The sequence below is a fragment of the Pelobates fuscus genome, chromosome 9 (assembly GCF_036172605.1).
Source record: "Pelobates fuscus isolate aPelFus1 chromosome 9, aPelFus1.pri, whole genome shotgun sequence".
NCBI lineage: Eukaryota > Metazoa > Chordata > Amphibia > Anura > Pelobatidae > Pelobates > Pelobates fuscus.
This window is the reverse complement of record NC_086325.1, coordinates 67,695,458-67,720,315: the sequence shown is the minus strand read 5'-3', so window position 1 is coordinate 67,720,315 and position 24,858 is coordinate 67,695,458. Positions and strand designations below refer to the sequence as shown.

The window sequence follows — 24,858 nt, the reverse complement described above, 5'->3', positions numbered from 1 at the left end:
GCATGCTGAAGCGCTTTGTGTGTGTTAAGTTAACCTGTAATGATTACACACCAGTGGACATTTCAATACCTGTATAGAGATGTAAAAAAATAAACACACAAAAGTTAAAGTTGGATTTCAATGTTTAATTGAATAATGCAATCTCCAGAGAGGTAACAGTTCCTCTTTAAGCCTTAAAAATGCCATTTCAGTTTGCTCCTATTCGGCATTTAGTATATAAGCACTTATATGTCCAAGTGCCTGAGGGATATTATTTATTTATAATATATTTTGCCAGGAAAGATACAAAGGGATACTCTTGAGAACTAATACAACTTCAGGTTTAGGAAGCCATTTTAGTGTACAGATCATGCTCCTGCAGGGTCACTGCCCAATTATCTCGCATTTAGGAATTAAGTCACCTTTATTTCTGTTTATGCAAAAAAACTAAACTTTCCATTAGATGGGGTATGAGGAGCAATCCCCCCTCCATATTAAAAGAGAACGTTTTTGAAGATTTTGCAAAAGACATCACAATTCAGTTCAATCAAAGCAAAGGCAAGGCAAACATTGCATACAAAAAAAAATAGAAACATGGTTTCATTTCTCCTCTTCGCTGACTGCCAGGAGCAAAGGACAGATTATAAAAATGACTGCAGCGAGCATATTTTATTTTTCAGAGCTGACAAATACAGATTTGTTAAATACAAGGATAAGTAAACATAATTTTAACATTTTGCATGTGACACTTCCTCTTTAAATAGCCATGTTGTGACTATAGTAGGGTTTCTCCAAATCAAATGTATCTACATTTTGTTGTATGTATTTAAAAGTGCTACAATTCAGAGATTATTGAATAGTCCATACAATGAATGAATAGGCCATAGATCAACATTCACATGGCCAGAAAATGCCCTATTGTGTGAAAAGTAAAGACAAAAATTGGATGAATAAAAAAAAAAAAATTGTGAACAACGCTTCCAGACCTGATGCAAGGGTTGTTATACTGTAAGCACCATAACCTCTTCATCGTTATATCACTGAAGTGGTTATAGTGTCTGGAGTCCACTTGGACATTAAACCATTTTATTGGTAAACAAGAGTCCCAGCAGACCATCCCATCTGTGCTACTTGGAAAATTGAGGAAGCATTCCATTCGCCTGAGCAGCACGGAAGGAAGGGATTGGCTGAGAATGTTAGCTGACCGAATTCAGCCTATCACAGTGCCACTTCAAGTATTTATCACTATTGCTAGAAGGAAGTGTGTAATAATTTGCCTTAGCCATACCTACAGCGGGGACAGGGCTATGGGAAGCCAGGGGCTACAAAATGGTTTAACAATGAATGGAGGGGCAACGCCATGGAGACTTCATGCACTATAACTCAATGAGAGGAGTTCAATGAGATGAAACTTTTATAATGACTACAATTGTTATTTAATCTTTTCTTTCCAACTGATCGTTGATAAATCTTTTTTTATTTTGGTGTTCTAAAAATAATGCAAATAAATATATGGTAATGCCAAGGATTTAATACTCCATACGGTATATTATCAGAAGTTAAACATTCCAAAACCTGAACAAAAGACCATTGGCATTGAATGTAAATGCTGGTATAATAGTAAGTGGAGTCGCTTCCTCTTAACGATCCATTCTCTATGCAAGTTACGGCTGCAGCTCCCACAGACAACGTTGTTCCACATGAAGAAAGGTGCCTTCGGCATACTTCATTTCCAAACATCTATGCGTTTCGGCCAACTTGGACTTTTTCAAGACTGTTGCAAAAAAAATTATCATAGTAGGCACTCCAATTTAAAGGCACAAATCATGTGTATTGCTTGCAACGTGTAAACGTTTGAAAGTAAAGTACGCTAAAGGCACCTTTCTTTATTTGCGGAATGCTGTTGTGCCTGTGGAAGCTGCCACTACAGCGATTACAGAGAACGGATCATTAGGAGGAAGCTTCCCATTATACCAGCAGTTACAGTCATCAGCAAGTTCTCTTTAGTTATTGGCCAGCTGTGTAGAAGCACAGCAGTACATCCAAAAGTGTCACCTCATATCCTAGATTCTGGGATTTATCTGGCTATTTAGAATACTGCCATTTTCACCATTTTACATATACAAGTAGTGGAATTATAATTTTCTGTTCCCCTTGAAAACAATAGAAGAGTTTGGTCAGCTGGCCCTACCCTTGTTTAATTGATCATATATCAAGGACTGAGTCTTCTCTGTGTCTTTTATTTACTGTTGATTACATTTATGCAAGCTTAATTGCCATATGAAGTGTTAAACCTTAGCGTGTGCATATATTTACCAGTTTGCATTTATGGTTTAGTTATGGTACTCTGCTTCAGTTATGTTATATATTTTATACAATATAGGTTTTATTTACACTTGCATACACTTTTGTGACAATGGCAAATGTGTTTGTTTTTTTGAGATTTTTGTGGTTTTTCTTTAACCATCTTTATTTTATTTTATATTTTTAATATACTTTTGGGGCTGGTATATTTAATACTTTAGTTCTAAAAGTAATTTATTCCCTGCTGTTTTCTATATTGCGGTCATATAGAGCAATGAAGAAGAAACCAAACTATGTCCAATTTTGACAGCCAAATGCTTTTTCTAAAACAACCAGAATTTTGATTTTATTTATATTTAAATGTATCCTGTTATCTGCTTAAATCTTTCTCAAGTATGTACAGGGTTGGACATGATGAAGGATGAAGAGAATGATGGAATACAGATATACCAGACAGGGATTGAAAAGGGGATGGGGAGGTAACATTTAAGTCCATTGTACTTACTAGATCTAAGGCAGACCCGCCGCCTAAATATTCCATTATGATCCACAGCTTCGTGCCCTGGAAGAAAATAATTTCATACCATAAAAGAACGCAGTGTACATTAATTGCATGTATCCCTTACAACCTGAGGACAGAATTTTTTTTAAAATGTTGCATTCATTCTCAAGTCAGATAGTCAAGTATATAATGTTCTTGAAATAATTTTGACATGGAGACGTTCAGTGCATTTCCACAGATAAAACAGACAATTCATCAAAAGGATACCTTCAATGTTCTAATCTAATATATAGGGAGAAGTACTGTATTCTAACCTGAAAATTCCTTTTTACAGTAAATCAATGGGGCTCTCTCTCTTCTCCATCTATTTAACTGGGAAATATGGATTTTCTCTAAGCCATACCTGGTTGTCTCCTAGCTTTTTTCATTGCATCTGATGTACATAACTTTACAATTTTACAGCTTAGTGACTTAGTCAATGATATGAAGGGCACACAATAGCTCAGAATTGAGCTAAACTAAAATAACCCCTTCCTGGACACTGGTTTATAGGACAAAAAAAAACTCCATAGCCCATAATTAGGAGGCTCTTGATTGGTGGTGTCTCTTCCTGGTATATGAGAGGTGCGCTTGTCAAAACACTCATTCATGCCTAGACAAATTACATTCCTGGCTATCATGACTTAGCTGGGCCATGCAGACCATTTGGCAAGTTGAAATGTCCTACCTATTTAACATCAGCAGGTCTGTAGAGCCCTGCAGGGAAATGCAAAACATTTAAAAACAGGTCTGAATAGTTTATTTTATTTATTTTTTTACAGACAGTGGTCCTATAGGAGTTAAACAAGCTAATATAAGGAGAGTGTTAAAAGCATTACATGGCTCCAGCTAGTGTGGTTTGTTGCTGCAGGAGGGGAAAAAAAATAGTGGTCTAAAAATAGATTTAAGCTTTAGTGGAGTATGGGAGAGGCACATGTCAGCCACTGAGAACTAAAACGCAACAAAACACAAAAAAGGTATTAAAAACACAGATTTGTCCAACATTAACTTTTTTTTTAATTTTATTTTTTTAATCAAAACTGCTCATCAAATGTAAAAAAAAATAAAAAAATGTAAAAGTGTGATATAGCTGAACTAAAGGTAAACATGTCACTTTTTCCAAATGTGGTTTTCTTCTTTTAATACAAGGAAATTCTAGAATTAATTAAATGTCTAGCTAAATTTAGCTTATCGTACAAAGGTGACCATTGTACGCTCTAACTTTCAGTGAAAGGAACCGGTGTCTAATATGATGCCAGAGTTGAACTACACTCTCCAGGATGATTCACAGACACCATAATTGTGGGACAGACTGTGTTTTGAATATGGGCCAAAATTTGCATTTTACAATGCTATTACATTCGATACACTTAACTTTAGCACGTAATTGGACGCTACACAGCCCTTATGCCAGAAAGAGGTACAACTGCATTATGCTCACTCATGGCTTGCGCCGAGTTGTGTGATGTCAAACCCACTCTGAATCATTACAATGCAAACAATTCAAAGACAACACTGCTTACTGGAACTAGCACAGGTACATTGTGCATTGATGGACACTCGTGGGCGGAATCACCCCAGGTGGAAAATAAGAGGCAAGTAAGAGAATACCTAGGAAGGAAACTAAAATGCTACAGAAGTCATGCACACTGCCTGCACAGTGCCACATTCATGCACACAGACTCCTGTGACACCAGAAATTCCACAAAAACACTTCAGAACACCGAATACACGTATACCCAACGTATTTAAGCATTCGGTGCCTTGCAAAAGTATTCACCCCCCTTTGCATTTTTCGTGTTTTGTTGCCTCACAACCTGGAATTACCGTGGATTGTTTGAGGATTTGCATCATTTAATTTACAGAACATGCCCACAACTTTGAAGATGTTTTTTTTTAATTATTATTGTGAAGCAAACAACAAATAGGACAAAATAACAGAAAAAGTCAATGTGCATAACTATTCACCCCCCCCCCTCCTCCCCCCCTAAAGTCAATACTTTGTAGAGCCACCTTTTACGGCAATCACAGTTCCAAGTCGCTTTGGATAAGTCTCTATGAGCTTGCCACATCTTACCACTAGGATTTTTGCCCATTCCCCCTTGCAAAACTGCTCCAGCTCCTTCAAGTTGGATGGTTTGCGCTTGTGAACAGCAATCTTTAAGTCTGACCACAGATTTTCTATTGGATTGAGGTCTGGGCTTTGACTAATCCATTCCAACACATTTACATGTTTCCCCTTAAACCACTCAAGTGTTGCTTTAGCAGTGTGTTTGGGGTCATTGTCCTGCTGAAAGGTGAACCTCCGTCCTAGCCTCAAATCACACACAGAGTGGTACAGGTTTTGCTCAAGAATATCCCTGTATTTAGCACCATCCATCTTTTCCTCAACCGGATACTGAAAAACATCCCCACATCATGATGCTGCCACCACTATGTTTCACTGTGGGGGTGGCGTTCTTTGGGTGATGTGTTGGGTTTGTGCCAGACATAGCGTTTTCTTTGAAGGCCGAAAAGTTACATTTTAGTCTCATCAGACCAGAGCACCTTCCTCCATACATTTTGGGAGTCTCCCATATGCCTTTTCGCAAACTCAAAACGTGCTATTTTGTTTTTTGCTGAAAGTAATGGCTTTCTTCTGGCCATTCTGCCATAAAGCCCAACTCTATGAAGCGTACGGCTTATTGTCGTCCTATGTACAGATACTCCAGTCTCTGCTGTGGAACTCTGCAGCTCCTCCAGGATTACCTTAGGTCTCTGTGCTGCCTTTCTGATTAATGCCTGGTCCGTGAGTTTTGGTGGGCGGCCGTCTCTTGGCAGGTTTGCTGTTGTGCCATGTTCTTTCCATTTGGTTATGATAGATTTGATGGTGCTCCTGGAAATAATCAAAGATTTGGATATTTTTTTTTTATAACCTAACCCTGATTGGTACTTCTCAACAACATTGTCCCTTAGTTGTTTGAAGAGTTCCTTGGTCTTCATGGCAGTGTTTGGTTAGTGGTGCCTCTTGCTTAGGTGTTGCAGCCTCTGGGGCATTTAAAAAAAGGTGTGTATATGTAATGACAGATCATGTGACACTTAGATTGCACACAGGTGGACATCATTTCACTAATAGTGTGACTTCTGAAGGAAATTGGTTGCACCAGAGCTTTTTATGGGCTTCATAACAAGGGGGTGAATACATACGTACATGCTAATTTTATGTTTTCTATTTCTAAAAAAAAATAGTTTTATGTATATATTTTTCTTATTTAACTTCACCAACTCAGACTATTGTGTTCTGATTCATCGCATAAAATTCAGATTAATAAAACATTGAACTTAAGGCTGTAATGCAAGAAAATAGGTAAAAAGTTAATGGGGGGTGAATACTTTTGCAAGGCACTGTATATGGACATTCCAGGCAACGCTACAAACTGGAAAGAAACAATGTACATGTTTTAAAGGCAAGTTAACTATTGGCTAATCTAGCACATTAAGATTTTAAATTATGTACCTTGGTGGGGGTAATGAAAGTTGCAGGGAAACTACAGAGACCAACTGCCAATCTCTGCGATTAGAAGACCATTTACAGTATGGCTTATAATGAACAACTACTGCCAGCAGAAGGACATCCTGATGGAATGCTTACTGCCACCTGACAACTACTGCACAAGGTAAAACTGTGCAAGTCTTTATGTAAACAGTAGCAATTGCAGCTAGAGACTTCTAAATGTGTAATAGTGCCTACTATAGATTATGGTGTTTGACAGAAGTAGAAATGTAATGTTAACCAGCACGGAGACATGATGTGAAAAGTACCTTCAAATAGGATCCATAGTATTTAGTCACATACGGGCTGTCGCACTGGCTAAGGACTGTTATTTCTTGCTGTATATCTTCTATTTCATCCTCTGCTTCTTCCAGGTCGATAATTTTAATAGCAACCACATGCTGAGTCCGGTTATCAATTCCTTTAAATACTTCTCCAAAAGAACCCTTCCCAATGCGTTCCAGCTTCGTAAATAACTCTTCTGGATCAGCTCGGTGGTTCTAGAAAATGGAGAGAGGGGGGGGGGGGGGGGGGATGACATTAACATCTTTGAATGTGTCAACACACACAAGAAGAAATTATAGGTTTAAGATTATATCAATAAAGAGGAACTGAACAGTTTTGCACTAAACCAAGGGCGATCACAGGAGTAATAATGTGCAAAAGTATCACAGAAACTCAAATACACCAGCTGGTCTCAAACAACCCTCTCACATCAGTGCATTATTCAATCAGCATTGTAGTAAGCCTTCACTACGCCTGTTGTCTGTGTTACCAATACTGTACATAGATTTTCTTTACTGCCTATAGCTATGTGCAAAGTGTAGAATTGCCCCCCCTCCCATCCATAAGTTAAAAAAAAAAAATAAAAATAAAAAAAAATACACTTTTTTTAATGTAACAGTCTTCATATATTTGTCAAAAATATGAAAAATCACAGAAGTGAAAACTACATAAGAGTGATGGCTATCCTTGACACGCAAGATATTTGTATACCACATTTGCCATAATGCTCAGCAAACCTGTAACAGAAAACAATGTGCAAATGAAACATTGACATTAACTCTTACTTAGAACTCTGCCTAGTTTTTCTGTAGCAATAAAGAGGTAGTGTGATCTGTAATAAATGCTGGTATAAGTGGCTATGGCAATTTGTATATTCAGAGCTAGGTGGGGACCGAACGTACTCTGTATCTAAAGTACTCGGTACACATGCCAAACAGATAAATACCACAGGCCTTAGCAACCTCTATCTAACAGAAGCACACATGAGAAGCTCTGAAAAGCTAATCTCTTTTTAAAGAAACTATCAAATACCAAAAAGAAGTCTGATCTGCACAGAAAAGATGGGCAAGTGCCAGAAGCCTTAGCTAGTGTCATGGAGATTGTTACAAAAAAACATTGTGAAGACAAACTACGTCTGCACTTGTTGGACACAGGCTAATACAGCCAATATAGGTCAGGAAGTTAAAAAAAAAAAAAAAAAAAAAAAAAAAAGATATTGGACAAGCAAGACACAGAATCCATTGCTGCACAAAACACCCCTGACTTTAAATAACTTCATTTTCCCCATCTCTATTACGCAGCTTCAAACCCGGCAACCTATGAACTTACTGTTTAGTGAATTGAATTTAATTCCCATACTAACCAATTAAGAGAATTTACCATTACATGGCACTGAATTTAAACCTTGTTTTAAGCCCACTTCTCATATTAAAGGGGCATGAATCACTCTGAAACAACTGTCTCAATCAAAAGCTTTAGCTTTGATTGAGACAGCTGCCTCACTTTGCAGACACTCACTTTACTGATCTAAGCAGTGTCCTATCCCTAGGAATGCTGGAAAAGTACGTTGGGCACGCCTGACAGATTTACACATGTGCAGTCAGAAGATCTCTTCACCTTGCTACATTCTGACAGGGAAGAAGAGAGGGAGTCTGATCAGTGTGATTTATGCAGTAGGTTCCAGTGTCAGGTCTCTCTTTCTTGCTGCTACACAACGCTTCTGTCAATTGTGGACCGGTCTGGGTAAGAGATTGGAGGGAGGCTGAGAGGCGTGCCAAACCATGCAATCTGACCAAGTTTATAGGATGTTTATAAACTTATCACATACGTTTTTCCTGTGCTTTTTTAGTTTGTATATTTGTTTAAAAGTGTTTGCGCACGGGTTGAAAAATAATAATTGTCAAGTAATGCTGCTTTAAATTGCAGAGTGTGTTGTGTGTCATTGATAAGGACTATATAAAGCCAACACAATTTAAAAGGTGCATTCAGCACAAACCACTATAGCCCCTTGTGGTGGTTAAGGTGCTTGTATCTATGGGTGCCTTCCCCCTGGGTTTGTGGCACTGGCTTTGTTTTTCTTCAAATTTTGAAATTTCAGTGCCATCCACAGATAAAATTTAGCTTGTAGCACATATAGACTTAACACCATAAACACTAAGGTGCTGAAGTGATTATGGTGCTCAGTCACTTTAAGGCTAGCAAATTAATACCCTTGCATGCTTGGACAGCTCTGCAAAGGAAGAATACAACCTTCATGGCAGAGTGTGACAAACCAAAACAGCTAGGATTAAACATTTCTCCAATTAGTACTAAGGTAGCAAATATAAATATTACATATGTAGCTGCAGACAGCCTTCCTTTCTGGCCCGATTAAAAAAAAACAACAACAACCTTACAATGACGATCTGATACCAAGCAAAAGCAAGTGTAGCTGTGCATCCAAGTACACTTATATTAATATGACTTAACGTAGCTCATATAAAATGTAATACAAAACAGAAATAAGGAAGTGATGGGAAGGTTTAAAAATAGCAGGAAAAGTAGAAGCTTTTACATAGCATGATTTAAAAAAAAAATACAATAAAATCTGCATATATCATGTTTTAAGGACTCAGGAAGGAAACATTTTCACATTCCATTTTTTTAACCACTTAACGACAGAATGGCAGTCTATGCGGTCATGCATTAGTCCAACATGATAGTTTAGTGCCAGATATATCGCAGCTGTAACTAGGTAAAGACAAATATTGATACTTGGGACCAACATTAGCAAGCACATTGTAATCAAATTGAGGACCACACATTTCTAAAACAATTACTATGGCTTCCAAACTTACCAATGAGCCAGGTGTTTTCCCTCAGCTAAAGTGCAAACCATATTTACTGAAAAGACCACATTTATGCCACTCAGCATTTCCTCTTTCTATAAATAAAAAAGCAACAGAGACAGTTTGTGCTTAAGTGTTGGTCCATTAAATGCGATTGGGGAAAATCATGGTTGAACAAAAATATCAAATATCTCTAGTTCTTGATGCACAGCAACTCTGAAAAGCTTGGACCTTAATGAGTTAGAACTTGGAAAAAAAAAAACTAGAGCACTTAATAGTGGCCATCAATAATCCTACCAATTAGTCATAATAGACCATCATCCATGGTTAACTGACATGTGAAGAGCATGTATTAAATCACACACTACAAGCCTGGCATGGAGACTTTTTTTTAGTATTGGCCCAGACAACTTCAAAGAAACCTTTATAACGGTCACACAGAAGTCATCATCAGTCAAGAGGAGTATCCAATGCGTATATAATCCCCCTCAATCACAAAACAAGAAGGAGAAAAAAAAAAAAAAAACATACTACCGTACATAGTGCTAACGTCATGTCCAATATATGGCAGAATTATAGAATGAGTGCTTGGCTCTTTGCAGTAGCTCAAGGCTGGCAAAGAAACATAGGAGTGGCAGTCTCACAACAGTTAGAAACAACATTTTGGTCATCCCTGAAGTAAAAAGGTACCCCAAAAAAGAAAAAGTTTTCTGTGTAAGAAACTTGATCGGTCACCTGTGACACCCTGACAAGAGGTGCATTGTCCACAAAACAAAGTGATATTCTTCATAATGTAATAAGTCTACTAAGGGTGGCTTAATATGGCACATCAAAGAGGTATCAAGTGATAAGTGACAGTTCCATCAATACTGTGCAGTTTTGTGGCTGATACTAGGCCTGGTCTTTAGACGCCTGAGGCTGCAGCATTATCTATTTGTTTACAATGTTGGTTAAGGAGTAAACAAAATAACCTACAGTTTATCAAAGAAAGGCTGTATCATGGCTCAAGAAAAATTCTATGGACTGAAACACTAAAGTTAGAAATACAGATTTATATTTCTAACGCTGTAGTGTTCCTTTAAATGTGCAAGAGACAAAATAGTTGATTTTCATGTCGAATAATAAAACGAAACCAAACTTTTATGCAAATCACTTTATTATTTTTCTTTTTTTGTTTTAATGGCTATATATACACATTTATATTCTGAATGGATTTCATTTAGACTTAATCTTGTGTGGGCAGCCCAAAGATATGTTGTAAATTAATTTAACCTGTTTTGTGCATCAGGAGCAAGCCCAGTGAGGGTGCATGCACTTTGAGAGAAATGTCTAAGTACAGATGTGCTTGTTCAACATTACTCAGCAGATTTCCAAGCGATTATGAGCTAGCTCTGAGCATCATGATGCCAACACTCCTCACTTTACATGAATGAGAGGTCAAATTACAGTGACACACGAAAAAAAAAAAAAAAAAACAATGATAATTTTACTCTTTGACATTGGCTTTTTTCCATAGGGTTACTCCAGCCACCATGACCACTTCTGCTTTTAGAAGTGGTCATGGTGGTATAAATCTATATGTGCAGCATTTGTGCTTGGAAACACTACACATACAGAGGTATATTCATTTTGGTGCCGGGGGCAAGTTGCACACATCAATTAGGCAGCCAATTTCTTTGTTCCGGGCTGCCTAATATTAGTTCCGTGAAAACATTACATCTGTCGAAAGAGCGCATAGTGAGCGTTTCCCTTGGAGGCAGCAACTGCAAGGGGAAACGTGCATCTTCCCCCTCCCACATTTATTTAAAGGGGACCTGTCTTTTGGTTTTGCTTTCCTTATGCCAATTGTATTTTAATAATTGTATTCGCCTCTGTCACTTGCCTTTATTTACATTTATCATCTTTTCTTCATTTCTTTCTCCTATTTTCACTTCTGTGAGATTGTGTTGTTTACTGATGGATTGTGGGTAAATCCAATGGGTATCTGAAACCTAATCTTGCTTTAATCTCCGCCCATTGTCAAGTTTAGTCAACTACATGAGAAAAAGTAGTCGCTATTTTTAACTATATATTTAATGACAACAAGAGCGCTCAGGTAATAATTAAAAAGAGATTCACACACAGGGAGCTATATAGAAACAGATTAGATGAAGTTTATTTTTCATGATATAGCAACTTTAATTCCCCTGCATCATCCCAGCCTCTCTAAAACATTTGCATTATTATTAATATTAAATATGTCCTCACTCCCCACTGGCTCACGGAGTGTGCATGCGCTCTGAGCTGGTAAGATCGTTGCAATCAAAATCTTTCAATTTGAGGAGTATGTGACTGGACCTCACAAAGGCAGAGTTGATATCTGGTGTGGAAACCAGTGTGGGGTCCGTCCTGCAGGGGTTGATTTTCTCATTGCTACATCACAACTTGCTTTTACAGTCTGCAGAGTAGATTTGAACTTACATTTTCTATAAGGCCTTTATCAGTTACAAATGAAAATCAGAATCTCTCACAATGGGAAACATGGAGGGACTGTTGACATTTTGCGATTTCTGCCTACTTTAACATAAAGCAAGGCAGATTATTGTGAGGGGTTAATATAAAATCCTAAAAGTACATGTACTTACCTATAGGTAAGCATTAAATTGGCTGAGATCATCAGCATTGATAATCTCAGCCAAGGAGGTCACACAGACATCTGGCACTGGAGTAAAGGTAAGGAAAGACCATTATTTTATTTGTTTAGGGGTTGGGCAATAGCCAAAAGAGTTGGGAATGTTTGTTACATGTGTTCCTTTAACAATGCATGGCTGGAGAAAGGTGTAGAGAGATCATGTGTCTTAAATAGCAGAAAAATGGATGTACATTGTGTTTAGACCACACGATACTCTGACAATGTAGTTCATCAATATCTAGCCTTGGGCACTGCAGCTGTTGTGCAAAGTCTCTCATGATCTTCATACACATGTAGCATGTGAAATGGGAAACTGGATGGCTAAGCATCATGGGAAAGGTAGTTTCACAGCATCTGAATTTTAAAGGTTAACCATCACTGGTCTAGTTTATAAATAAATGGAAGGAGCAAGAGTGAGTGCCAATAAAACACGACCAGACTTGTTTCAAGTAAAGGTTCCATTAAACCGTCATTTCAAACACAGCTTCAGACCAAAAAGGATTGTGTAGATTTAATAAAAGAGGAATAAAAAAAAGGTAGCACAGACGTCAAAGTGCTTATTAAAATCACACGTTGTTCAAGCATGTTACAGAGTGGGTGTTAATAGAAGGCTCTTATTGTTCTAATTATATTGCATGATATTTCTATGACACAAGACAAGACATTATACTGGTAAGCTGGAGAAATTAGACAATATTTCCATTCTATAAAGTCTTTACCTTGACAGTGGAGCACCAGTATGTCAATGAATATATAAATACTTAATAACAAAGATTTACAGCCACTTGAAACTATGAACACTGGTGGAAGATGTATTTTGGAAAGTTTTCTAGCGTCACCTAATCTTACTTCTGCTCCTGTAAGGTATGTATTTCTAGATATTTCTGGGTCTTGTACAAGAAAAATACTTCTAATACTCTATTGGACATTGTTCTTTGGGACCCTTCACCACACCCAAAAAAAACACACAAAAAACCTCCCTTAATCCAGTGCCAGGCAAGGCTCCAGGCACTGCTCAGCACGCCCCCTTTTCATAGCCTTTGATGGGACCATTTAACCATCTCAGGTTGCACGACTGTGCTTCGAGCCAGCGAAGAGATGGGAAAGTGCAGGAGTAGGGAGGGCGGGAGAGAAAATAGCAGATGGGAGAGGGAGGACTACAGTTAAGGAAGATTGGTGGACTCAAGCTTTGACAGCAAAGTGAGAAGCAGAGAATGTCCGTCGACAGAATGCCGTTTCCGTTGACACCTGAAATATGCACAGAATTTACATTTGGCAGCCAGGTCACATGTGACAGAGTTGTGACTAGCTCCAGCACACAATTGTAAATAACTTTGGGTTTGCAGTGTTCAAGCAGAAATCCTGCATATCCAGACTCCTACCATCATGACCACTTCTAAAAGCAGAAGTTGTCAAGGTGATTGGAGTAACTCTTTAAACTAACACACCTCTTGCATGATGGAAGAGCGTGTTGGTCCAATAAAGGGAGTTAAATGTAGTTTTTCATTTTTTATAACTCAAAACTGCAAATTAGCTTTTTTTTCATGCCAACAGATGACATTTATACAGTGGTAACTTGTTCTAGCAGTACTAATTTTACATACATTTGTACACAAAGTTGCAATTCCATCATCCATATTCCTGATCTCCTTGATTTACATAAAATGTGTTCATAAGTAATTAAAGGGAAACAGACACTCCCCATGATTTTTAATATTATATTTACTTGTCCCTATATTTAACATATGTATTTAGGAGGTGTGAAAAATGGGATTAAATGTAGTAATTCACACTTCTGTACTTTGCAACTGGGCACCTCCATCAAAGCTCCCTGTCAAACTTTGTCCTTTGCACGTGGCAGTCAGCATATAGATTGAACATTTCTATTTTTTATTTTTTTTCCCTTGATTTGCAAAGTTGGCTCTGTCTTGTCTATAGTGGATTTTGATGTAATCTGCTTAATCTTTAATATAAATTTAAATGAAAATGAACCATTTCATGAAAAAGCTATTAGTGATTTTTTTTTTATTCAATGGTGATTCACTTCTTGGAAAAGAGCTGGTAATTGCTTCAGGTTTTTCCTTCTTTTCAAACTAACATTAGAAATAATATTTTAGCATTTAATTATTATTTTATTATTTATATAGCGCCAACAAATTCCGTAGCGCTGTATAGTCTACATAATGTCTACAAAGTATGGTAAATCCGCTCTGCAGTGACCCTTTAAACGTGAACCATTTCCTAATACTTTCTACGCTACGTCAGCAGTTCATTTCATCGCCCCACACCCAATTTGAAGGAAACCGAAGTTCAAAGACAGTGAAGGTAAAACTGAGCACACCTCAGGTTCAAATGACTTCTCTCCAAGCAATAAACACACCCATATGACAGGGATCATTTTAAAGACCAAAATGAATTCACTGTGGGTGCACCAGGTTCTACATTTCCAAGTTACTTGAAACTGGGATGGTCACATAAAAGCAGCTAAATAGTACAGAGGACTATAAAGATTTTCAGAACGTAAAAACACGAAGCTAAAAAAACAAGCTCTAGCACTCCAGGAACAGTGGCAAACTATGAACAGGAAGACACATATATACTAGAAACAGAAATAGAGGAAAAGAAAAGAAAAAGCAAGGGCTCAATAAAACAAATTGAGGGAATACTCCACACACCTTGAATGCTACAGTGTGCTGAAGTGGTTGTGGGTTTTGGAGTGCTGTGCACTAAAGGTACCCAGACCTCCTCTACTTAAAGGAACACTATAGTAACAGGAATACAAACATGTACTCCTTTCACTATAGCTATGGAAACACTATTTAGACGCCCAGGCCCCCTTTAATTAATATCAAAGATGAGATTTTTTTACCTTAAGTCCAGTGTCGGTTACAGCTAGCTCAAACTTAATCTCAGCCAACCAAATGCTTTCCCACAGGAAAGCGTTGGGAGACTATTGTGCAAGTGTGACAAAACACAGCGTTGCGTCATTCAGCATTTCAATGTGGAGGGTGGAAGCAACTTATGTTTTGCTTCCTAATATGTTTCAATACCTCTTATGGATCAGAGTCATCCCTGAGAGGAGGCTTTTCCCCCATTTTCCAATCCGAAAGTGTGTTTTTGTACAAGCCTTTTCAATTTTAATACAAATCCCTTTAGATACTGTTTAATAAACGCATAATTTGTCAAAAAAAAAAAAAAGTTATGTCTTCATGGGGAAAAAAAAAAGCATAATACTAAAGATGGGTAAATAACATTTAACCCCTTAAGGACCAAACTTCTGGAATAAAAGGGAATCATGACATGCCATGTGTCCTTAAGGGGTTAAAGGACCACTATAGTGCCAGGAAAACAAACTTGTTTTCCTGGCACTATAGTACCCTGACGGTGCCCCCACCCTCAGGGTCCCACTCCCGCCGGGCTGAAGTTGGAATAGGGGGTTAAACACACCTTTCCTAGCATCGGGCTCCCTCAGAGCTGCGGACTCTCCTCCTTCATCGGCTGAATGCGCATGCGCGGCCAGAGCCGCGTGTGCATTCAGCCAGCCCATAGGAAAGCATTCTCAATGCTTTCCTATGGACGATGGCGTCTTCTCATTGTGAAAATCACAGTGAGAAGCACGGAAGCGCCTCTAGCAGCTGTCAATGAGACAGCCACTGTCTTTCTGGTAGATAAAAGTATCACATGAAAATTAATTTGTTGGAGACCCAAGATGTCTCAGGAACAGATGGTGTTAAGAATGGTCAGTATCTCAAGGCACTCAGAATAGAACAGTGAAAAATCCAGAACAAAAGAACCTTCTTTGGCTTGGTTTAAATTATCTCTGCTTATGATGTTAAATGCTGTTTCAGGACATCTCTTATCTCAAAGTATAAAAAAGGGTAAAATAAGAGTTGTAGAAGTAGCCATGATTAACCCCTTAAGGGCTGAGCCAATTGTACACGTTGTGATAAAAACAAAACTTAAACAAAAACTTGAATTTGCACTATATGTCTGTTCAGGCGTAATTCGCCTCTTTCATGTTATGTGCACCCAAACTTTATTATATATAATTTTATTCAGGGGAAACAGGGCTTTCATTTAACATCAAATATTTAGGTATGAAACTATTTAATATGAATAAAATATAAAAAAAAAAAAAAAAATGGGAGAAAATAAGAATTTACAAAAAAAATAATTTAGTTCTACGTGTCATTTTAACTGTGAATGTCATAATACGGTTTGCTTTTACTGCGATAAAATACGCATATTTGTATTCAGCGATGTCTCATGTGTAAAACAGTACCCCCTATGTTCAGATTTTATGGTGTTTTGGGAAGTTGCAGGGTCAAATATAGCATGTTACATTTTTCATTTTTTTCACATTGAAATTCGCCAGATTGGTTACGTTGCGTTTGAGACCATATGGTAGCCCAGGAATAAGAATTACCCCCATGATGGCATACCATTTGCAAAAGTAGACAACCCAAGGTATTGCAAATGGGGTATGTCCATTATATGCTGGTCTCGCTTCCATGACTGTGATAATCATTCTTGATGATCTCAACCAATCCAATGCTTTCCCCGAGGAAAGGATTGGGATGCTATTGCGCATGTGTGGCAAAATGCCATGCTGCGCCAATCAGCATCTCCTCATAGAGATGCATCAATTCAATGCAACTCTATGGCGTACATTCAGTGCCTCCATGCAGAGCGTGGAGACTCTGAACGTAGGTGCTGAGCACTGTGCAGCACTGACACAGGATGCACCTCTAGAGGCCGTCTGAGTGACTGTCATTAGAAGTGTTACTAGGCAACAATGTAAATACTGCCTTTCCTCTGAAAAGGCAGGCTTTACATTGACAAGTGTGCAGGGTTAAGGCTATAGACACCAGAAGAACTACATTAAACTGTAGTGGTTCTGGTGACTATAGTGTCCCTTTAAGAATTGTAATTGTGACATTGAGAGAGAGAGAGAGAGAGAGAGAGAGAGAGAGAGAGAGAGAGAGAGAGAGAGAGAGAGAGAGAGAGAGAGAGAGAGAGAGAGAGAGAGAGAGAGAGAGAGATGCACAAAAAGCCTTCCACTTAAGCACAAATACTACAAACAACCTACATGCAAACACACAAAACGCATTAGCATACACACCGTTTAACCCCTTAAGGACCAAACTTCTGGAATAAAAGGGAATCATGACATGTCACATGTCATGTGTCCTTAAGGGGTTAAAAATAAATAAAATAGGACTAGCAGACTTTAAAGTCTTGTTCTGTCACAGTTTAGCTACAAAAGGTTGCCTACACCTATGCTAAACAGTTTATTAAAAGGGACATTAAGCTCCAAAAGACTACATCTAATGCAGTGGTTTTGGTACATAGGCGATGTAAAAGACTGCTGCTTATGAGAAACATTTCTATTTGTCCGTAAGCACACCTCTAGCACTTCCTTATCAAGACCTTCCATTTTTTTTAGGGTCTTTACAATCAGAGTCATTACAAACAGCATGATGTTTAATATGGCTCATGCTTCACAAAAACAAAAACACTGGATTCGATGCTCATCTATGAGAAGCACTGGGCTGGTGTAGAGTAGCAACTGCAGCCCATGTCATAGTTAGTGAATTGGAGGTTTTGAATCTACCTTGCTAGCCTGGTAACTGCAGTGTTGGTCTGGACTGGTTTTGCGTCATCAGTAGGGAAGGGAGGGGTGGCTAGTCACACCCACTTCCCAAATACACAGAGACAATGGGCTCAGGCTAGCAGGTATCAAGAATGCATGCTATGGTTTCAAAGTGCCTGGATAATATTCTGTTAAAGCCTTCTGTAGGATTTCTTTTTAGAATTCTCATATGTGTAATCCCTTGTCATAGAACGGATATAAAACTTTTTTTTTTTTTTTTTTTTTAAACTTGCTTGTGCTACAATCTGTTTGGCAGTGGCGGTTATGGTGATTGGAGTGCTCCTTTCAAGTTTGGATATTTCCATGGGAAGAAAGAACTTGAAGGCATTGTTTAACAACTCTCACTTAACATACAAAATAATTATTGGGGGCTCAGTTACTGCTGACGTGCCATCCCTCAGGCAATTCACGTTGAGGTGCACCAATAACCCTACACATTATTGAAGGATTACCCACAAACAACTGTAATATTGGCATTGCTCACAGATTTACCTAGATCTTGCAGCTTTTAAGTTTGCGGTCAAAAGTGGGACAGCTTTGAGACAATGTGGATGTAAATAGTGCTAATAGCGGAGCAGTTGCAGAGGGCCAAGGCAATAGGTAAGAACCAGGGGAACGGAAAAACAAAAATACGTGGGAGGACACTCAAAGACTCATATTATAACCACCAAAACTAGCTATGATGGTTATGGTGCTTACAGTACCTTTTTTACAGAAATCTTTTTACTTTTAGGTGCACATCTGATACAATTTAAAACTTCTTACACTGAATTTCTTTCAGTGCTCAAAAGTTCAGTTCTGTGAGCATGTTACCTACCATTACATAACATATCTGTTCCATTCCACAATAACACTAGTTACAACTAACTGGATGTTTTTACATGGTCTGGGAAGAATTGAACATGCGGATGCCCTCTGCAGTATGTGACATGCTACGTCTAATGCTTACCTATGTAAAATGAATAGGGTGTACTTTATTTACCCAAATGTAATGGCGTTGGCACAAAAAGCTTAAACCAGCAATACAAAAAGAGGTATCCGTATCAAAATAAAAAATATATGTTGATACAGTCCATGCGTGATTAAGAGACAGGATTTTTGAGCCATGAACACACTTGGATGTGCTGAAGGGAGTTGGCAGTTTCTGTAGCAGTACATGCAGGCAGGTTGGTGCTTACACAACACAAAGCAGTGTACATTCAGGTATGGTAATATCAAGTCAAAGGGCAAGAGGTATTAGTACAATATAACTGGATAGACTGCATTCTAACCCATTATATCACTTATTAATCTGCGTTCTACCATCCTGCAACTGCCAACAGTGGTAATATTAAGCAACAAGGCTCAGTGAGAACAGAAATCACCAAGATAAACCACATTGCATATAATACTATGATTGTAGTGCATCAGTGTTTTGATATGCTTTCATTAAAAAATATATATATATAATAATAGATGATACAGTTTGTGAATGTTTTTATGATTTAAAGGAGGACCATCAGCACAACGGCTCAAAAAGTCAGTGGCCTAGCCCTAAACCATTGCTAACCACAGTTATCACGCCAAGAAGTTTAGAATTCCTTATGACAACAGCATTAATCATTTATCGGAGTAAGAAACATGTGTACATTCGTATGACAGATGCACCAAAAGGTAAATATCATATGAACTGGTCCCTTCTCATTCATTTCACAACATTTAGTGTGATTGCTTGACTTATCAGGAGTGAAGACTGAATGTCCCAAGTAATGAACCAAGGTTTTGGGGATGTTAGGGAACAGGACAAAATCCAAAGCAGAATTACAGAGCACAGCCCTTCAAATGAGTGTAAAAATGGCTTCTAGTTGGCCAGCATATACAGCATGCTTTCCATAGCTGGGCCAAATATGAACAAGGCAAAAGTATTGGGACACTGACCGAGGTGGTGCCAAGTAATAGTGAGGCGGATTCTCACAGGCTTAGAGACCAAGAATGCATCAAGATACACATGTAGGTGTATAACACTGGAATCTCTGATAATATAAGTGCGCATGGGGGGGAAACGAAAAAACATAAAAAAAAAAAAATCAGAAATGTCTAACTAGTTCATGATGCAGAAAGCTAGAGACCAAATATCTCACTTTGCTGCATTTCTCCTTCAACATGCATTTTACCATTGTATACTGCAATTGATATATTTTACAAACTGAATACAACATGAAGGAACAATTCTGTTTTCTTTCAAGTTACCAAGACAACACCGTTTCAAATAACCTCATTTATAAATCGTCAATGAGTTCTGCAGCCATAAATATAGCAAGGCTATTACAAGGCTATTGGACAGAGACAAAACACACTTTGAGCTAAGAGCTACGTCAGCACGATATCTCCTGTCTAAAAAAACTAGTGAAGATAATGGACAGGAGATGAACAAGCTGTTTGATAATTAGAAAAGGAAGCAGACAACCGGGAGTTGCTAGAGAAAAGCAGACCTCGCCCACATATCAGGTTGCCACATGCAGAAAGTAACTAACTTGTGTCAGATCTGGTGAAAATAAGATTACAGTCACAACCTTTTAAGGGTCATGGAGATATACAACGAATCGCAACGCTACAGTCAACATACCTGTATATGCTTTGGCGACATGTCTGTAAATAAATACAAACACTGTGCTTGCTAACTTTTGAGAATCCATTGGTTGCAGACTTCATCTCACATGGCACTCAGCCAGCCTTTATGATGATTAAAGGGACACTACATGCACCCAGACCACTTCAGATCGTGGAAGTGGTCTAGGTGCAGTGCCCAGTTACCTTAACACTGCAATGTAAACTTTACAGTCTTAACATGGCCTCTAGTGGCTGTCAACTAGCCACTTCCTGTAGTTTGACTTGTGAAACAATGCTGGACACCCTCGCGCTTTGCATGAAGACATTGGTTTAATCACTCATTGATATTTGTGTGTTTGTATATATGATCTACATATCTATATAATACACTTTTTCTAATGTTCTCCCTTCTATTTTTCACTTTAACACTAACTTCTCTCATCACTAAAATATCCCTATCCTTTCACTCACCTGTCCCTAGCAACACCATAATTATTACTTCCACCTTACTCCCCTCCCCTCTCTATTCATCCCATGCACTCTACACATACCTTTCCAGCCTCTCTATTCATCCCATGCACTCTACACATACCTTTCCAGCCTCTCTATTCATCCCATGCACTCTACACATACCTTTCCAGCCTCTCTATTCATCCCATGCACTCTACACATACCTTTCCAGCCTATCTCCACCAACTCCTCCCAAATCCTCTACATACATACCCTCCTACAAAACTTTCAAATCCTACTCCCACCTTCACTTCCTTTCTATCCTTCTGCTCCTAGCTGCTGGTGATGTCTCTCCTAACCCCGGCCCCCTCGCAACAAACTCAGCACATACTAACCCAAGGATCCACACTAATCTCATACCCATCTCATGTTCCTCTAAATCCTCCTTCAATACTGCCCTCTGGAACGCACGCTCTGTTTGCAATATAACTAAATCCACTGCTGTCCATGACTTCTTCATCTCTCGTTCTATAGATTTACTAGCCATAACAGAAACCTGGCTCTCCCCCTCTGACACTGCCACCCCTGCATCTTTGTCCTTCGGTGGTCTCCAACTTACCCACAACCCAAGAAACTCTGAATGTAAAGGTGGTGGTGTTGGGTTTCTCCTCTCCCCTCACTGCTCTTTTAAACCTCTTCCCACCCCCCCTTCTCTCTCTTTCCCATCATTTGAAATACACTCAATTCTCCTTTTCAAACCCTTCTCTGCTAACATTGCTGTTATTTACCGCCCCCCTGGTTCCCCTCTTCTCTTCCTTGACCACTTTGCTGCCTGGCTACCCTATTTCCTCTCTTCTAACATTCCATCCCTAATTCTCGGGGACTTCAATATTCCTATAAACCCACCTTTGACCTCTGCAGCCACCAAACTACTTTCCATGACTTCCTCCCTCGGGCTATCGCAGTGGGCAGATTCTCCCACCCATGTAGCTGGCAATACCCTTGACCTAATCTTCACTTATGCATGTACAGTATCTAATATCTGCAACACTCCATATCCACTCTCTGATCACCACCTCTTATCATTTGCTCTCACATACCCCCTCACCCAAAAACCTCAGCCTAACCCCCCTCAACTCAGGAGGGACCTTAATTCTCTTGATCTCCAACAGTTGTCAGCTGACATTGATTCACAACTGCTGTCCATCCCTTCCCTCTCCTGTCCTTCACAGGCCATCTCCATATATAACTCTACTCTTACATCTGCCTTGAACACTGCAGCGCCACTCCAAACAAGCACCTCGAGGAGGACCCGCCCCCAACCATGGCATACTAAATCAACGCGCTACCTGCAAAGATGCTCCCGTTGTGCTGAACGCTCCTGGAGGAAGTCTCGTACACAATCAGACTTTCTCCATTATAGATTCATATTGTGTTCATACAGTGCAGCCCTTGCCCTTGCCAAACAGTCCTATTTTTCCACTCTCATTAGTTCATGTTCCCGCAACCCCAGGCGTCTCTTTCACACCTTTAATTCTCTTCTTCGCCCTGCTGTGGCCACCCCCAAAACTAACCTTACTGCTGATAACTTCGCATGTTACTTCACTGACAAGATTGAACAGCTAAGGAAAGAATTCTCCCCTCCTTGCCTTTCTGTTTCTCAATCACACATAGATCATGCCTTTCCTACCCTTCAGACATTCTCCCCAGCTACTGACCAAGAGGTGGCTGCTCTTCTTTGCTCCTCTCGCCCCACCACTTGCCCGCTCGATCCTGTCCCATCTCACCTTATTAGATCTCTCTCCACTTGTCTCGTGCCTTCTCTAACACACATCTTCAACTGCTCGCTCTCCTCTGGCATCGTCCCTGCTGACCTTAAACATGCCACTGTAGTACCTATACTAAAAAAACCATCCCTCGACCCATCCACCCCCTCTAACTACCGTCCCATATCCCTGCTCCCTTTTTCCTCAAAGCTTCTGGAAAGACTTGTCTTTACCCGTGTGTCTCATTTCCTCAATTCCAACTCTCTCCTTGACCCTCTTCAATCTGGCTTCCGCCCTCTCCACTCTACAGAGACTGCCCTTATCAAAGTTACTAACGACCTAATCGCAGCTAAATCCAAAGGCCACTACTCCATACTAATTCTTCTTGACCTCTCAGCGGCCTTTGACACCGTTGATCATGCTCTCCTTCTTCAAACTCTTCAATCGCTTGGTCTCTGTGACTCTGTCCTCTCTTGGTTTTCCTCTTATCTCTCCCAACGCTCATTCAGTGTCTCCTTTTCTAATGATACCTCCTCCCCTTGCCCTGTCTCAGTTGGAGTTCCCCAAGGCTCCGTCCTTGGTCCCCTTCTATTTTCTCTTTATACTGCCTCTCTTGGCAAACTTATTACCTCTTTTGGATTTCACTACCACCTGTACGCTGATGACACCCAGCTATATCTCTCCTCCCCGGACCTCTCCCCTGCCGTCCTGCAACGTGTCACTGCTTGCCTTTCTTCCATCTCTGACTGGATGTCCTCCCGCTTTCTGAAACTCAATCTCTCAAAAACTGAGCTCCTTGTCTTTCCTCCTCCTAATACTGATCCTCCTCTTTCGCTCTCCCTCCAAGTTTGTGGTACCAACATCAGTCCATCCTTGCAAGCGCGCTGTCTTGGCGTCATACTTGACTCTGGTCTCACCTTTGAGCCTCACATCCAGCATGTTGCCAAATCCTGTAGATTCCATCTTAAAAACATAGCCCGCATCCGCCCCTTTCTTGCACCAGATACTACCAAGGAGCTTGTCCATGCTCTAGTAATTTCCCGCATGGATTATTGTAACCCTCTCCTGATTGGTCTCCCCAATAGCCGTACTGCACCCTTACAGTCCGTAATGAATGCTGCTGCTAGATTGATTTTCCTCTCTAGTCGTTTCTCTCACACCTCACCCCTCTGCCAGTCCTTACATTGGCTTCCTGTATGCTATAGGAGTCAATTCAAGGTACTAACTCACACCTATAAAGCACTGAACAACTCTAGCCCCTCTTATATCTCCTCACAGATCCATAGGTATGTCCCTTCTCGGTCTCTCCGTTCTGCCCGTGACCACCTCCTGTCCGTTGCCCGCACTCGTACGGCCAACTCGCGCTTGCAGGACTTCTCGCGGGCGGCTCCCTTCCTATGGAATAGCCTGCCTACCGCCATCAGACTCTCCCCTAGTCTTGCATCTTTTAAGAAGTGCCTTAAAACCCATCTCTTTAGGAAAGCTTATGGCCTCCAAGACTAACCCTTACCTCACATACCTGTCTCTTGCCCTCTCCTAAAAGGCAGCCCACCTTATTTGATTGTAAATTCCTGTCCTAATGTGTTTTACACCCCACCTCCTATAGAATGTAAGCTCGTTTGAGCAGGGTCCTCTTCAACCTATTGTTCCTGTAAGTTTATTTGTAATTGTCCTATTTATAGTTAAATCCCCCCTCTCATAATATTGTAAAGCGCTACGGAATCTGTTGGCGCTATATAAATGGCAATAATAAATAAATAAATAAGACATCCAGCATCAAGCAAAACAGAGTCAATGTTTTCCTATGAGGAAGACCTAATGCGCGTGTGGCACTTGCTGTGCATGACCATTCGGCTTACATCAGAGAAGCCCAAACCCGCCCTGAGGGACCCTGGCGCTAGATCATATAATTGAAAGAAAGCATTTAAAGTACATTCTGAACACAGAAATATTGAAATGAAATCAATGCAATTGGATGCTGGGAAACGTATCTATTTTTTTGAATTGGCATAAGACAAACATAACAGTTTAGCTGCAGTGCTTGGAAACTTCTATATTTAAAATGTACAAAGACCTTTAGTTAAAAAGCATAACAAATTAAAAAATAAAGTAATAAATATCTATATGTTATGCCAGTAGATTTACTAGCAAATGTGTATATTTTCTGATAATTGTAATAAAATCTATTGTCCATCACCTGTCAATCAATAGTCAACATATACTTGTTCTTGGTTAGAGCAAGCCGCTCGCTTGAGTACTA

The 24,858-nt window shown here is 39.5% G+C and overlaps 1 protein-coding gene across 2 annotated transcripts in view; it reads right to left on the bottom strand.

The window, feature by feature from the left end:
- Positions 1 to 24,858, bottom strand: part of STK26 (serine/threonine kinase 26) — a 69,087-nt gene that overhangs the window by 19,505 nt on the left and 24,724 nt on the right. For both annotated transcript variants that reach the window (XM_063433534.1, XM_063433535.1), the window contains exons 2-3: positions 6,626 to 6,856; positions 2,789 to 2,845 (exon numbers count right to left, since the gene is read on the bottom strand). In XM_063433534.1, coding sequence (XP_063289604.1) covers positions 2,789 to 2,845; positions 6,626 to 6,856 — 288 coding nt within the window. The remainder of the gene's footprint in view (positions 1 to 2,788; positions 2,846 to 6,625; positions 6,857 to 24,858) is intronic.